The sequence below is a fragment of the Rissa tridactyla genome, chromosome 5 (genome assembly GCF_028500815.1).
Source record: "Rissa tridactyla isolate bRisTri1 chromosome 5, bRisTri1.patW.cur.20221130, whole genome shotgun sequence".
Classification (NCBI taxonomy): Eukaryota; Metazoa; Chordata; class Aves; order Charadriiformes; family Laridae; genus Rissa; species Rissa tridactyla.
In genome coordinates, this window is record NC_071470.1 from 46532688 (window position 1) to 46549948 (window position 17261).

General features: G+C 39.2%; 1 protein-coding gene across 2 annotated transcripts in view; it reads right to left on the reverse strand.

Moving 5' to 3' along the window:
- GLRB (glycine receptor beta) overlaps positions 1–15692 on the reverse strand; it is a 54932-nt gene extending 39240 nt beyond the window's left edge. For both annotated transcript variants that reach the window (XM_054202898.1, XM_054202897.1), the window contains exons 1-3: positions 15602–15692; positions 13911–14064; positions 2712–2818 (exon numbers count right to left, since the gene is read on the reverse strand). In XM_054202898.1, coding sequence (XP_054058873.1) covers positions 2712–2818; positions 13911–14032 — 229 coding nt within the window. In that variant the 5' untranslated portion in view covers positions 14033–14064; positions 15602–15692. The remainder of the gene's footprint in view (positions 1–2711; positions 2819–13910; positions 14065–15601) is intronic.
- Positions 15693–17261: the final 1569 nt, after the last annotated feature.

Sequence of the window (17261 nt, forward strand, 5' to 3'; positions counted from 1 at the left end):
ATCACAATGTGAAATGTTTTTTTACAGGGTCAAACAACTTTATCTTTTCAAGTTAATATATACAGTTTTCAAAAGCTGTGGTTTAATCTATTTCCATTGAAAGCCAACAGAAATCACAAAACCTCTTTTCAACCTAGTGATAAGAAAACAGAAAAAAAAATCCTTAGCCTAGAGTGCTAAGCTTAAAGCATTTCACAGATCATAAATTTGTATAATTTTCAAATTCCATGATGTTCTGTTACCACAGAATGCACAACCCAGTATTTCTTTTGCACACAGTGTAATGGATAGAAGCAATTCACATTTCTAGCAGCGGACACTTCTAACTGTCAAGGTCATAATGATGATCTACCATCCCAAATTATCATGGAATCATACAATCATAGAATGGTTCGGGTTGGAAGGGACCTTGAAGATCCTCTAGTTTCAACCCCCTGCCATGGGCACGGACACCTCCCACTAGACCAGGCTGCTCAAAGCCCCATCCAGCCTGGCCCTGAACACTTCAAATTACATGCTTACGATTTATGATGACACATTTACTTATGTTGCAAGAGGATACTTCTTTGTGCAAGTCAAGCACGTAATTGTGAAGCATGACTACGGGCAGATAAAAACTGTTGCGTGCAGCTTTCACAGCTACCCAGCCTTGGTGCAAGAGAAAGCTGCTCTGTTTTACGGGGGTTACCAATTTGCCAAGAAAAATTTCTAGAAGCAGCAGCTGTGAAGATATTAAGACGGACTGGATTTTTTCCTCTTTTCCACAGCCAGGATTCCTGTAGTTGAAGAGGGACGGTGCGACAGCTGCTACATCTGCCCTCTGTCACCCTGCGGGAACTGATTGGCAGTCATTTAATCTGGTGTTAACAGAGAGTTATCACGAAGCAGGGAGAAGTGGACTGATGTTTGTGAGAACTAATTATGGTCCACTGGTTTTATTTAGCACCTCTATGTTGAGAGTGTCAGTGTGTACACAAGATGCTTGTTTCTGGTCTCCTTTAAACTGTTACAAGTACTTAATTCAGTGGAATTCTTCCTTTTTCATTATTTCAGTGGAATTCTTCTTTTCAGCAATAAGAGACATAACAACATATAAAGACTATTTTGACAAAGTAAGCAAACAGAAAGTAATATATGCCTCACCTAATTGTTTGCTTGTCTGCATACAATACTCCAGTGTACATTTAATGCAGAAATTCAGACTCATTCTCTTGGTTCCCCAGGAAATTACCAAGATAAAATTTCACTTTTTTCAGTTGAACAAGTTTTTTGTTTGGTTTTTTGGTTTGTTTGTTTGTTTGTTTTTGGTTTTTTATCAGACCAGTTAAACGTGGTGCTTTTGGTTATGCAATAAGCATAATACTTTGTTTAGCACCTGACGCGTGTGACAGAGCACCCAGCACACCACTAGTAGCCAAGAGTGCACTATCTCTTCCAGATTTGAATAGGAAGTGCCATCCAAGAAAATCACTCATGTGTGAGGAACGTTTTAACATGGGCAAACCACTTGTCAGAAAATGTTCTTTTTCTTCCACTTCCCTACGAGTTAACATTGCATGTCCTCCCTTTTCCTTCCATCTTGATTCTTACCAGACTGCCAGCAGGGTTATAAAAATATAAAGAAATCTGCAATATGCTTGCTGATTTATCGTGCTGAAGAACAGGTAGAAGGGAGGCTGGACATTTATTCTTTGTGAAAAGGCTTAGTGCTGAAAACATTTAAATAACAATCTACAGAGAATAAGAAAAAAGCAGGGCACTTGCTGAGAACTGAGTTAAATACATTTATAAAATTTACTTAAATCTGAAAAACATCTGAAAATGGTCTCTTCAAAAATATGATAAAGAGTATAGATTTTCAAATTTATCATCCTATTGATATGCATGTTAAAATCTCTCTTAATCTCTCATCATCAAAAAAAAGTTTTAAAAAGAACTGACTTATGTAAACTGCAGTGTCTGTAACGTAATAAAATTGCCTATGTCTTTTTCCAGCAGGGAAGTAATCTAATTCCTAGAAAGTGAAACATACATCTGTATGCGTTAGAGGTTTTGCAGAGAATATGTATTCCAACGTTTTCTGCCTATGTAAGGAAATCACATTTGCCGACATGGAATATTCCTACAACATCTGACTGTCAGGGAGATGTTTTAAAGTCAGAGAATGCATTTAAATCCATTACCCATTTGAAATCCCAAAGTGTGTAAACTGTATTACTAACATATCTTTAAAGGGTTTCCAAATCGTGATGCTGCTGATCTCAAGTTCTACAAAGTCATCTTAAAGGATCTCTATAGTGAATTTTGGTGTTTAAAATACTGTAAAGGGGAGATTCTACTAAAGTCTAACTGAAATGTAGGGATAAAAAGACATTTTAAAAACTTGTCCTATAAAATCTAATTCTGCTTTTAAAAAAAACTTTTATAAAATAAAAACAATAATAATGATAATAACAATCATCGTAATAATAATAAAGCATCACATACTATTATGATCATTAAATCCTAACATATTACCTGTCAGCTCAAAAGGATAAATATCTTCTGCAGTTTCACACTATCTAGGGAAATTTCCATTTAAAAACAAAACAAAACAAAACAAAACAAAAAACTAGGTTGTGAGTATTATCTCTATATAAATTTTCTATGTGTGAAAAGAGCAAAAGTAAAATTCCAAAGATTAAAAAAAAAGGCTGAAATATCTAACAAACCTTTGAAATTAGGCCTTATCCTGGGATCATAACTGAGCAATAGCCTATTCAAGATATTGCTGGTAGAATTAGCGGGTACTCTTGCAAGGTCTTCAGCTGATTGCTGGCTGTAAAGAAAAGGTGCACTTGTTACTATTAAGACAGAAACAACTGTGTGCTTAAACTTAAGTCCTTTTAGATGCATGTCATAAATGTCATTTCACAAGCAAAATATGTTCAGTATTTTCAGGTTCGACACTCTGTAGTCTTCCTTTCCTTGTGATGCTTCAGTATTTTTCAAGAAACTGTAACAAACATGAAAGCTCTCCTACATACTCTTAGACTGTAAACTTGTCAGTAAATACACCCCAATTCACTAATTGTTCCCTTGCCTCCTAATACAAATATCCAGAGGGACATGACTTCTTCCTTAGTAAAAAGCAGCCACCTGAGCTATTTTTAGGGACTGTCAGATTAGGAACAAAAGTAAACTGACAGGCACTTCGAAGGTGCCAAAGCCTGCAGAGGCTTTTGGCAGTCTCCTGCTCTCACATGCCAGTGCCAGCTATTCCAGGGAGAGCCGGAGCCATTGCATAATCTCATTGTCAAGTGCTAATAAAAGCTTTGTTACAGAAAACGAGGCCTCAGACTCTCCTCTGGTTTTGCAGGGGGGATTTAAACATCTCCATTTACCTTGTCGTTATTGCGCTGGGTGTTAAATTAAAACCATTGCTAAAATTAAAAAGAACCTGTGACAGGTAAATGTAGCTACGAGAGTAACATGATAATTGAGTGTAATAAAAAGCAATAAGGGTGCATCGCTCCCCACCCCATGTACTTTAAGCACTTAGCAGGCTGATAATGTCATGTAAATGAATTTATATGTTGCCTGTAGAACCTGTCCAGTGATGTTTTCCAGTTTTGAATCCTGTCTTGTAATCACTTTTCCATCCATTTTATGATGACTACTCTGCTGACTTTCTGTCTTTATAATTTAGTAACTGAGATGCCATGCAAAAGACAAACACCCTACAGAGGCATAACTCATATGCATCGAGACTACTAACTCTAGCAAACAATTGTATGAACATATTTTAAGAAATGATCCAATTTATTTCCTACATGTTTTCAATAATCAGTATCAGCTGCCCTGCTTGATTTCTTTTTTTCATTATTCTTTCCCATGTCAAAGTCAGCTTGACAGACCTATGGGCTATTCTTTATAACATCTCTGTTCGCTGCTACTTTTCTTCTCATCCGTCAGTTTCCTTCATGTCCTCTGGGACTTCTGCGTTATTCAAACATTTATTGAAGAAAATATTAACTCTCCAAAAGGCTTTTGGCCAGTTTAAAAAAAAAAAAAATTTGTATGAATACATCAGACCTCCTGATTTCAAGACATTCAATTATAGTGGCTCCTGTTCAGCATCTTCCTTATTGACTACTGGGAAATTAATTAATTAATAAACAACTGTCACCATTGTATGATATCGCTATTTGATTGAAAACTGGAGATGAGAGCAGAAAAAGCTTGCAAAAGCTTTTATGAATAGCCCCACCTTTAAAATCAACTGTTTTAACTCAAACCATAGGGGAAACAACAGGAGCAACTGAACAAGATCTGCTGACTTGGTAGCACTTATTACGCCTTCACAATGAGATTTCATCTCTTCAGTTAACATTTCACAGCTAAAATGCTTATAAATAAAGCTAAGAAGCAGTCCCCTATTATTAACAACATGTCAACCATTTATGATAACATAACTGCATTTTAGTCCATCATAGTCTCCTTGATACCCTTTGAGCATTTTATCCGTCAGAAACAAAATAATCAGATTTCTGTTTTCCCTGTTGTATTCAGGATGTTTCTGAAACCTGAAGCTGGATATCTATTTAACCATTTGCTTGTATTTGTTTGACTTTATACACGAGGGAGAAAAGTCTGTCTAAACTCAGTTACGGCAGCAGATAACCATTCAGCCCTCCTTGAAATCTCATACTATTCACCAGTCATTATCAGGATTAGTATGAATTCTGAAGGCTACCCAAAGATGTAGCTACCAAAAAAAAGGGTGTACCAATGACTATAGCTTAATCTATAACATACAGGATGAGAAAAAATTGTGAAGCAGCTACAGTATATAATTCCCCACCCATCTCTTGCAAAACACACTAAAACCTCTGCGACATTTAGCAACTGCATAGGTGAACTACTTGTTCTATTAGACCTTATATAGAGATAAATGGTCCACTAATAAAACAAGGAATTTTTTACTTTTAGTAACATGTAGTCTGTCCTTATTCTGTGTAAATTCTGTGTAAATGTAAAAATCTATTCCTAGTATGTCCTGTGTAGGACATACTGTAATATAAACTCCTACTATTTTAATCTTAAAGCGATTAAATAGGTGTTCCTTCCAGTAATTGGTAAATTCACCTTCAAACAATTCTCCCAGGGTTGTGTTTAGAGCTTTTATATTTGACTTGGATTTGGATCATTATGCAAAAGAACTAATTCATTTCTGTAATTCTGAGATTTGTGTTTAGTTTTCAGTGACGACCTTTACCAGTGAACAGGTTGCTACAGAAATATCATAAACTGGCTTTGTATGCTTTTTTGCAGTTACCCCTAATTGGACAATTGGAACACATAAAGTTAAATGTTAAGACTATTTTCCGTTTTGTAGCAGGAACAAGACAGGAAAGAATGTTCATTTAACTATTAAAAAGGCAGAAAAACACTCTGTACACTGTACTATATCTGATACAAAAAGGTTCGTGGCATTGCTTCCTTGCAAGTCGCACATCTTAACATGTAAAACATCTAGATCAGATGCCTACAGAAATTATATTTATAAAAGGAGGGTTGCCTTAACACAACCATTAGGGTTTCTTTCCAAATCACATATGCCCAGAATTAATGAAAAACCAAAACAAAACCAAACAATAACCGATGAGCAAGTTTAAATCCTATTTTTTAAAAAAATTTCTGCTATGGATTATACAAAGAAGTTCATTAAATAGTGATGATGGTAATCTGAACCACACAGGATAACATGGACACATACACATAATGCTTGTAAAACACAATGAGGAAAAGAGGAAAAAAGTCTGAGAAATTAAATGAGTGAACGTCAAACAGCAAAAAAAAGCCAAATACAGCTGCCGGGTTGATTTGTTTCTTCAAGTAGGAGGAATCTGAGCTGCACTGCAGGAGTATGTTAATACAAATTATATCTGTTTGGGCTGTTTGTTCAGAAGTCATCCACAAATTCAGCAAAGGAGGTTCACTGCACGGGGAAGACAGTGATGGGATGAAGAAGCGGGGGCAGCATTGCCTTCTGGTAAAGAACATCACAATCACATCTTCTATAAGTTGTTGGGTAGTCTTCTGAACCTATACAAGTGTCATGCACACACATTTATCCTCATTTACATAAAATCCAAGGGAAATACAACAGCATTGGCTGTTTTGAGTTGGGAGAAGAAGCACAAAGATTCAGTAATTGCTATTTTTTAAAGATGACTTTGAAGGAAATGATTGGAATAGCTACTGGAAAAAAAAGCTCTGCTGAGTAACAGTTGTATTTTCACTGTGGTCTTTTACAGCATGCTGTCATCGAACTACCAACACTGAACTGAATAGCACTCATGGGACTAAACATTGTCACAAGGACTGGATTTCCTTCAGAAAGCTTTGCTGATCAAAATACCTAAACATCACTTGCAAATCAATAAATCATATGTGTAGCTTTTGGTGAGTTAAGAGGTTACGCCACTTTCAGAGTGACAGCTGAGCAGAATGACTTAACACAACAGTGAACGGGATGGGTTAAGAGCTTGGAGAAACAGCCTGGGACTATTGATGCCATGAAGATATTTACCTAAAGCCACTACCACCCCTGCATAATTGGCCATTCTGGAATGAATTAATGATAGGCCATTGTGCAGACTCCATAAGACAAAAAGAATTTGAGCTGAGATCTCCCTTCCTAAAAGAAGCAGCACTTCAATTTGCTAACGGCTGTCTGATTCCTGTATAAGAACACTCACACCAATCGAGAAGTTACTTACCACTTTTTCTTATTCAACCTATAATTTTCACATTTGTGAAAAGCTATCCCTAGCCTGAGATTTCCCTGAGATTTCCACCAGTTGCAGCATGCATTGTAATTTTAATACATTTATTTCAACTTGCATTGCATGTATCCAGAGCTGCTGGAAAGCATTAAGAAACGAAAATGCAGTAGCATTCTTCACAGTAATTGATGAGTTCTAACAAAGATATGGTGAATACCAAAGGATAAAGCCACCGAAGTCTCACAGTTGCTATAAAGAGAATTTAAAAGCAAGTAATAGTAAAGCTAGGAATTACCTTAACAGCAATTTTGCCTAAATAACAATTTTGAAAAAAAAAAAAACAACACAAAAAACCCAAACCCAAAGTTTTTCTGAAAAGAAAAAAAAGAGAAAACAAACAGTATTCTCAAAAGCGTTCTCACTTCTACGAACAGTGCTCTCAAAAGCTAGAAAGAAAACAAAGTACAGTTAGTCTTTCAGCATGACATTTCTGTGGGATATGTCTGGCCTCTCTGGTCTTTGGGAGGTGACTTCTCACATCACTGATGAATAAAAGCATGACTTTAAGCACCGTATTTCACAAGATATGCAGTATGGTGTCCATCTCCTCTTCCACTGCAGCTGTACACATTTTATCATGGCCTTTGAAGAATGTGGTTAACATTTTAAATTGATGGCAAAATATAATTATTTTCATAATTTGTTAATCAAAATCCAGAAGTGTAGATAAGCAGATATGCATGGCAAAAGGAAGCATATATTGCACTTGGTTTAAAATTTGTACAGCTTCCTTACATTTGTGTTAAGCAAATGTGTCAGAAGACATTATATCACTTTCTGGGTTATCATGACATTTAGTCTCTCAGTGTTCATTGAAGTTACAAGGAGTCCTTATCACAGGCAGCGCTACACGAGGATGACTGGGGAAAGGAATATAAACCACATTCACTGCCAGTGCGAAGGGAAAACTTTTCTGTTGTTTTAATTCACCTACTCCCCAGATCCCTATTCTTCATATCCCATTATTCTGAAGTATCTCTTGTTTTAGAAGTGAACATGAATATTTTTTTTACTGATGGCATGACAATCAGGAAAACAAAAAAAAAAGCATGTCACAGGGAAGTTAATTCAAACGCCATCTTATAGTACACTGCAGTGCAGACAGTCACGCAGCACGCATATTCTGTTGTTGGTGTTTGTTTAGAGCTTGTAGCTTGGATAATCTAGCATCAAGCTTTGCCTTTGCATAGTTCTAGGTCACTGTCTGACAGATAAAAACATATATTCCAACTCCCACTGTTCAGTTATCTCCAACGAAAATTCCTATATAATGCTGAAACAACAGATTTTAGTGCAGTTTATCTAATCTATGTGATGGGAACTGACATTTTTTGTCATATAACATGGCAGTATATATCTGAGAATGATAAAAGTAAATTTTGGGAAACACAATTATCTGTCATCTCACCGTATATTGTAAGTAATATTTCCCTGATATAAACAATCAGTGTTCTGATTTGCAGGCATTTGGTTTTCCGAGTGCAATAAATCAAAGCATAAAAACAAGTTAACACAAATCAAAGAGATACTATATAATTCTTCTGAGTTCTCTCTGTGATCTCTAGTATGCTTAATAGCTACATTTCCAAACTGTACCAGGTGGCATCTCTATTATCAGGGAGAATAATTACGATGCCTCCAATGCAAAGTGATACCACTCCAATTACATGAAAACTATGGAACTCTGAATAACTGTTTATGTGCCCTCAGAAATGCAGTTGACAGCTAAACATCTAAAATTAGATGTAACTTTGGTAGCTAAATTCGGAGGTAATCCAGCATGGTGAACAGACGGAAAGTTTCCTTCATAGTGCAATTTGAAACAGAAAGCCAGACTGGGCACCTCGAATTGTGAACCCTGAATTGTGGAGGTGAAATAACCCATCTTTCATTTCCTATTGAATTTAGTCCTATGGTTTTCTTTGCACTTAGGTTTAGGGGGCATAATTTAACCAGCAGTTCCAAGTATTTTCTCAGTCTGGAGGTTGTATATGAAATACAAAGTCCGTAGCTACCGCACAATTGCAGCATCTCATCACTACAGTGTTCAGAAAGGAGTAGACACTGCTCACTGAGAGGGAGAATTACTGAACAAAAACCAACCTACCACACTTAATTGCTGTTTTACAAGAGAACTTAGGTTTTGCTTATATAGCTTTATCTTTTACTCCCCAGCACATTTATCCACTCTGAAAAAAATTCCCAAACCTCCCAGAACGTGGCCCTGTCTGTTTGGGATCACGGCTTTCCATGGGACTTGCATACTAAAGAATAATTAAACCGTTGACCAACTGCTGTCACTATAGGGCAACAGAATTTTTACAGGAACCAGATCTGGGCTCTGCAATGTACTTATCTTCAGAATGACTGTGAGACATAACTGCCTCCACAGCCAAATTCAGACTTTTCTTTCGACTTCATTCCACCTTCACTCACAAACTGTATCAACTCTCCCGTCATACCTACAAATGTTCACAAACTATCAACAGGGTCTTCTACAAGATGGGAATCAAGACAGAGATGATTGCGCTTTCCCACCATTTACACTTTGGGGATGATCACATACTACAGATAGAGAGGCCATGTATACCCAAATGCTTGATATAATTAAAAAAAGTCCTTGTCCATGGGAAGGTGGAGAGGATACAAGATAAAAGAACCACTTTGAACTTCTACTTTATGGGAAGAGTGTGTCATAAACTGACAGTTAACCAAGAGAACTTTTAGGACAGGGTCTCATACAACTCCATGTTTTAAACACATCAAAGGCTTTTTTCCCTAGTTCCACTGTCTTTTGTTGTTATTTTTTAAAATAAACTGTTTATTGAACCTTGGCATCTGTGACCTTTCTAAGCTTCTGCCCTGGCAGATGGCACAAGCCATGTTTTCTGGAGGGTTTAGAGGGTCTTTTCACAGTTTCTGAAGTAGCTGATATGCTTTATTGAATTCAAGCCAAAATATGATTTGTACTCCTGCTTTGTGGGTAAAAAAAGTCTCTATAGATATCATACCGTATTTAGTTAATCATCTACATGGATATAAATCTCCACGTGGAAAAATGCATAAAGGTGTGGAGAGATGCTATTTTAAGGACACAGTCTTGATATCCAGACAAAAGAATGAGATTTAGGGATTGAAGTTACACTCTTAGCATTGCTGTAGCATTAGAGACACTGAGAGATCTTCAGAAATGAACATTGTGCAAGTGAACAGCTGAGCCATACTAAAACTATAATTAACAGGGATAGTTGTGATTATGAGCACGGTCATTACTGATTTTGTTAGCTGCTATTTGACACTCTTATATCTCTGTGCCTCCTATAACACTGTCATAACCAAACTTCCCTTCCCTTATAATTTCATTTATCTAGAGGCCTTGCAAGTAGTTTTTAGTAGAGACCTTCCGGGCTACTAAGGATTGTGGGGATAACCGCAGCAGCTCACACATCATAAAGTAACTGAAGTATTTATTATGACATAACAAAAGGAAAAACATTTTTCATCAGTGCTCAGAAAAAGTCACAGCTAAATATGTCCAACATATTTATCAGAAACAGGTATTATGCGAAATTATGAAGAAGTTAATAAGAAGTAAGTAACAGACGCAATACGGCTGATAGGTAGTCTATGATCAAGAAAGAGATCAAGTGACTAAATCCATCAGTAGCTATATCGAAATCATCCGTATTCAGTATAGCAAACTTCAAAATAAGATTTTTAAACAGAAGACTGTAATCCACAAAATCCTTATTTTTTTCTTGAAGACATGGACCTGTTTTGTTTTGAGGTTTTTTTCCAATATTTTCCATGGAGACAAAAGGCAAATGGTTTATTACACTGAAGCTTTGTATTTTATTGCATTTCTGGAAGATAGCTTCTTAGATTTATGCTGCAATATTCCCTGTTATAGGATTTTAGGCCTAATATATCAATTTCTTTGTTAATCAACGAACATTCAGGAGTCAGACAAAAGTATAATTAGTCTCTCTTTCATTTGAAAAGCCTGAGGTAAGAAGGAAAATGATCTAAATGTAAGATGTGAAACCTTACATCTGTTCTGAGCAAGCATTAAGTAAGAAGCAAGTGATCAAGCACCAGCTTCATTAAACCCCTCGATAAAAAAGCTGGGAAACACAGTTTCAGAAATAAATGAAAACAAGATGGCCAATCAAGCCACTATCACACAATGTACTGAGAAGTACAGCTTTATGAATAATCGCAAGTAAGAGGTTTCGCTCTAAGATACAAAATAGAATTTTCCTAATTGAAGGAAGCAAATATCTGTTTATGAGACAATAATGAACTTTTTATGGGGTTTCTAATCAGCTTGTTTTCACTTTATCCTAATAGTAGTTAATTTAATGCCAGAGGGGCACATTTGGCGAAAGGCTTGTATTCTGGAGAGCCATAAAAGGAAACATTCAAGTACACTCAGTTTTCATGCTAATCTCAAATTCATGCTAAAGTCTCAAACGAGTCTTACAACCATCCATTTCTTAACATCAAACTAAGGAACTGAAGCAGTAACATCAGATTCAGCATAACTCTCTCCTGTAAAATTATTTGCATACACTTGAATTTCATTATAAAGTTTGTGGAGAAGGCTATTCCTTATATAATTACTAGTGTGGTTTTTTTGTTCTCTTGAGGAGGTAAAACTTAGCTTTTCACATGTTGTAAGGAAACAAAAGGCAATAATTTGTTACAGTTAAGCTTTACATACTATTGCACCAGTAACCAATGCAAACTAAAGGTAGATTAAGATTTTAACTTACAAATGCATGTTTTCATTAGGACTTTGTACCATTCAATTTTATAAATTATGCAAAATCATATTTATTTTCTTTAAAAAAGATACAATGCATTCCTCTAAAAGATTTCTCTTGTGCTTACTAGTAAATTTTTCATTCAACCACTTCCTTTGAGACTATTTTTGGTCAACCCTTATGGTGTCACTTAATTCCCACTCCACTCCATTGTGTTTTGGTTTGTTTCCGAGGAAAGATTCCTGACATTGTTTTTTTTCCCCACAGGAAAAGAATTATTAAGAGTAGACAGCCTTTTTTATAATGCAGAGTATACTCAAGTAAAGAAGTTTTGTAAAAGATTATAAAAAACATGCTGATGATTGAAAGTTTGTCATCAGTAGCCTGAGTTAAGAGAGCATTAGGTAATTTCTCTGCAAGACAGAACTGACTTTCTTTGCTTATTCACATGAGAGATCTTCTAGGTAGCAGCCACAAAAACAGAGTTCCTGCCACCTCGCTATTACAAGCGGTTGCCTCTCAAGCTGTGAACTTCAGTCAAGTAAGATACAGACAACGTGGTCATTATTCAGAAAATCCAAGAGGGCTTAGTGCTACAGCAATTAATTCTAGCTAGCAACACCGCACACGTGATACATCAGACTAATACTGGATTCTGCTAGTATTTTCACAGAAAGGTTCAGCTGGCTGGAATGTAAAAGTATCACTTCTAAAATTATATGATTTTTTCAATGCTTTTCAAGTATATTGCTGACAAATGGCATCATATTTAATGGTTGTAATATCAACCGGTATCAAGAAGAAGACGGTACCAGGAAATACTGTGCTTAAGAGAAAAACAAACAAAAGCCCCGCTTATCTTGATAAAATTACATCAACGCTTTGAATTCTAATCAAGATCAAGTCAAGAACAGGGGGAAAATGCTGTCTGCTTTGCTGAGACCGCGGAAGATGTGGATTTAGTTCCCAGCTGTGTAAGTCACTTTCTGAGGACTTCAGTACTTAACGCTTGTCCTGGGAACTATGACATTTCACTCCTTGCTACAAATCCTCGCGGTAGCTCACACCAAAAGCTCCATACAGAGCTCGACTTAACTATTCAAAGGGGATAGAATGGGTAGGGGGAATTTCAGATCAGTCATGATCACATCTGAGACTTGTATCTTAATGTGTTCAAATCCAAAATACATCTAATTTTTTAGGTTTGATATAAAAAAAGGACAAAACCACTCACCACATGTAGAAACTTTCTAAAAATGTTGAGTTACAAATAACCATCACTGTTAATACTTAAGAAGAGTGTGAACTTTCAAAAGAATTAATCATACATTGCTTCTCTCTGGTTATTCTACTTATTTTTTTCTTTTCTTTGGAAAAAAATCTACTGATATTAAATAGCCAGTCTCACCTTCCAGTCTTCTTCTTTTATGGTCAAAGAAGAAAGGTGTTTTAAATTTGCCCAAGTAATTTTATCATTTCAGGCATAGTGCTTTTCTGCGCTTTTTGGCAACTTATTATATTCCATCAATCTTTTCCTCAGATATTTACACCATGACACCAAAAAGATGAGCAAGACTGGCCAAGAAAATGGAAAAAAAAAGGCCCTCACAAATGAAACTTCTGCATTGTCCTTTGGATCACAACTTAAAACATGGTAGGCATTAGAAAGAGAGAGTACTTTTAACACCAAGTAATCACAGGTGTCCAGAATACGTTTATTCAGCTGGGCAATCACAGATGTTAATTTCTGTATTTTTACAGAGAGATTGTTTGATAAGGGCATGCTTTATAGCAACAATCAATCCACCTCCATAAAAGTTATAGTACTCTAAATCATTGATGGAAGATGCTGAAGACCTTAGTTCTACTCAACACGCAGTAAGAATATGTGCACAACAAGCCTTCTCTTACAGAACTAAGCTAACCAGAAACTAAATTTCAGTTTCAGTTTTGCATCCTCCTTGCTTTTCTCAGTACACCTGCAGCACATGACACTAGACAGCATTGCACTACGGGACTACATTACTATGTCCCCATAAATAGCAAGGTTGGAATCCCTCACGAAGAAAGAAATTATTTGCTATCACTTAGATTTTTCACTTCATTAAAACAGTGGACCTGCTGCAGAAGAAACACATGCATTTACAGAACTTAGCTACAATGCTGGTCAAACCCTCTTCCTCCCATTCCCACCCCAAACCCTGTTCTTTCAGCAGAAAGCATCACCTTCTACTTCAATTGCCATGTATTTTCCACTGTTAAAATATGGCAGGATCGCCGTCATATAAAAGCATAAAAGAAACAAGGAACATACGATGGACACAGATATTGCTTCTTTTTCCCCTTCCCTTTCTTTGAAGACTTCTCTTTGGAATAGGCTTCTTCAACCCATATGGAGAACAAGATGAAAAAGAAAACCACTAGTAAGAACTTCATCTTGAAGATTAAGCTTCAGGGAAACCTTTGGTCTGCAGCAAAAGAAAAGAAAGAGGTTTATGTTAGTAGGGTTAGATATGGCAAATGGGCACACATACCTACAAACAGTAAACAAACACTTTTGGCTTTTAAAAAAAAAAGTTTGATCTTCATTGCCTTGGGAGAGAGAGTCTGCGGAGGGGTACCTCTGACATGGAACCAACGTAGGCAATTTTCTGAGACTCAAGTAGCTTCCCATAGTTAAGAGTATGACAGTGAGGAATAAGTCCAAGTTTGCTCCAGTGTGCTTAAGAAAAAAACATGATGACCTTCAAAGGCCACCTAACTCAAAATCCTCAGAAACTTGGAAACAGAATTCCTCACTAAAGATGTCAGGTATCAACTGCATTAAATACGATTAAATGTGACCAACCAGTCACCTAGCAAGGCAGAGAACTGCAAGCCCTCTGTGACCTTGCACAGATAAACCAGCAATCATTTCAAGGCTAGTTAAGAGAAAACCTTGCCAATTTAATTTTACCCACAGAATTTAGACATAAATCACTATTTTGCACAAAGTATTCTCACTGTGAAGCCAGCACCAAAAGGGCCTTGTGAAGATGACTAAACACAATCCGTACTACCATGCTTTATTACAGCATGTTCAGTTTAATATTTTAACTTCTCACGGGCACGAGCGCGTACCCACAGGCCGGGAGCCCAGCCCGCGCTCGGCTGGAGACAACCCCCCCTGCCCCTGCACGACACCCTGGGCATCTTCCATTTGCCTCCCATCCCACAGACACTTCTGGAGGCCAGCGCGAACCTCGGCACCAGCTGTTCTTCCCATTTTTTTATCTGATTTATTTATTTTTAATTCTTTTCAGGGAGAAGCTGCTGCCTCTCCCTCCCTCCCTCCCTCCAACCGCCCCGTCACCTCCCGATGCTTCAGCCCCTCCCGGGAGCTGCGCCCCCCGCCACTCTTTCCTCAAACCCACCGGGGCCGGTAACGCCGGCAGAGCTGCCCCCACCGCCCCCTACCCCTCTCCCGCTCCTCCACGTCTCCCTCCGCCCGGCCCGCCCTCCCGCCGGCCCCAGCACCGGGGAGAGAGCGGCCTCCGTGCTGCCGAGGGCACCGGGGCGGGGGGAAGAGCGGGATGAGGGGACGGACGAGGGGATGAGGAGGGGATGAGGGGAGCCCCCCGCCCGCCACCGCCCCCGCCGCAACGGGCCGCTCCCCTCAGGGGCTCCCCTCAGCCCCCGCCGCCGCCCGCCCCGGCCCCGCCGCCACCGGCGCTGGCCGAGGTGCTGACGGGGACCGGGATGTCGCCGACAGGGCGGGGGATGTCGCCGACAAGACGGAAACGGGGGTCTCGGCGTCCGGACCCTTCCTCCTCGGCGGCCCCCGCACACGCAGCCCCGTCACCGCCACGGCCCTCACCGCGCTCACGGCCAGTCGCTCCGCCGCGGCCTCCCTCCCCACACCCCCCTTCTCCCCTCGTGATTATCGCCATATCGCCACCCGGCTGGCGGGAGAAAGCGCGGTTCCCCAATCCCCCCCCCGCGCCGGCGACGGAGCCATCCCCCTACCTCCGACGGTGCCCTCCGCCCTCAGTGAGCATGTGCGGTAACCGCGGCGCGGCGCGGCGACCGCCCAGTGAGCATGTCCCGGCCGCTCGCCCGCACATGGGCACTGGGCGAGCGGCGTCGCCAGGGGCGGGAGGACCGGGGAGGGGGGAAGCGGGGGGGGTTCCGCTTCGGACCCCCCCCTGCTTCCCCCCTCCCCGGTCCTCCCGCCACCCTGTTGATGCGGCGTCCCCCTCGGCGGAAGAGAAACTGCATTTCTAGAAGACTCTACTATCCGAATTTGTGAAAATATTTACTTTCTAGCCAGCTGTGATACCCAGATTTCAATTTCATGGTGTTTTCGTGCTCACCAGATGCAGGAATGAGGAGAAACGAGGCCCAGGCACTCGACCCAAACTGGCCAACGGGATTATTTCATACCATGAACGTCACATTCAATGTAAACCAGGAAGTTTGCCGAGAAGTTCTCTCTCTTCCTCGATAGCTGTGATCCAGAGAACATCTTGCCCCAGCGCTGGGCCCCTGTGGCTTCCCTTCCTCCCAAAGCCATAGTGCTCATAGTGTCTGACATTTGCTGTCCACTGCTGGGAGTGCACAGCTTCCTGCTGATAGAATTGTCTGAGGATAATCCTCATATATTTTATATTATTATTGGGATCAGTATTGGTTCTTTAGTACTATTGATGTTAATTATTTAGCCTTACTCTATGAAATCTGTTTATATTTCAGCCCTTGGGTTTCCTTGTTTTTTTCCAATTCCCTTTCCCACCTGGGTGATTCGTCATCAGGTGATAGAATGATTGCCCAAACGACAATAAATTGTCGTGGGTTCTTCAGACCATAACAGCAGGAAGTAGGGAATATTTGTAGAGAGGGTCTGAGTAGGATGGGAGGAAGGTGAAGGCATAGATTTTGGGTATATATACACACATTTAGTCAATGGTTACCATCGCTTCATTTAAACCAGCAGGCTTTCACTGTGAAAAAGCAAGGTTTGTTTTTGGGGATAAGTATGTGTCCTTGTTGCAAAGGATGTTGGTCTTCCAATTGCTGTAGACTTTAACTGCATTATAAATAGAGGGATGGAAATTTCATACATAAAATTCTTTCTGGAGCTCCTTGTACCTCACAGTTATAGAAATACAGGTACATGTTGAACTTCTTGCTTATATCAGCTATTTGGGCTAAATTTTGGAAATGGACAGACATAATTATACCGCCAAATTGTCTTAGGTTAGCAAATTCTCACCCTCTCACTATAGTCCATAGTCTCACATTTGTCTCACATTCTTTTTGCCACCAAGTCACTGAAAATCATGACCCTTCCCAAGTCTTCTTGATCTTACAGCCTTATTTCTTATCACTTGTAATATACACTGCCAGATCTTCAGTCTGCAGCATGATAAAATAGCAGCAGCACCTGAAGAATGCTTTTTATTTTTCAGATGGATCCAATGATTAAATGCAATACACCAATGGATGCTTTCTGCAAAGTCCTGTAATCCTTATCATCTTCTTTGTGAAGTTCTGTTGGGGTTTGGACTATAATACAATGACATAAAGAGTGAGGAAAGTCACCTGTTTGGCAAATGAGAAGTAAGTGGGCACACGACCTGGTGAGCACATCATGGCAGGGAGCAAGCAGTGTGTAGACTCTGTAATA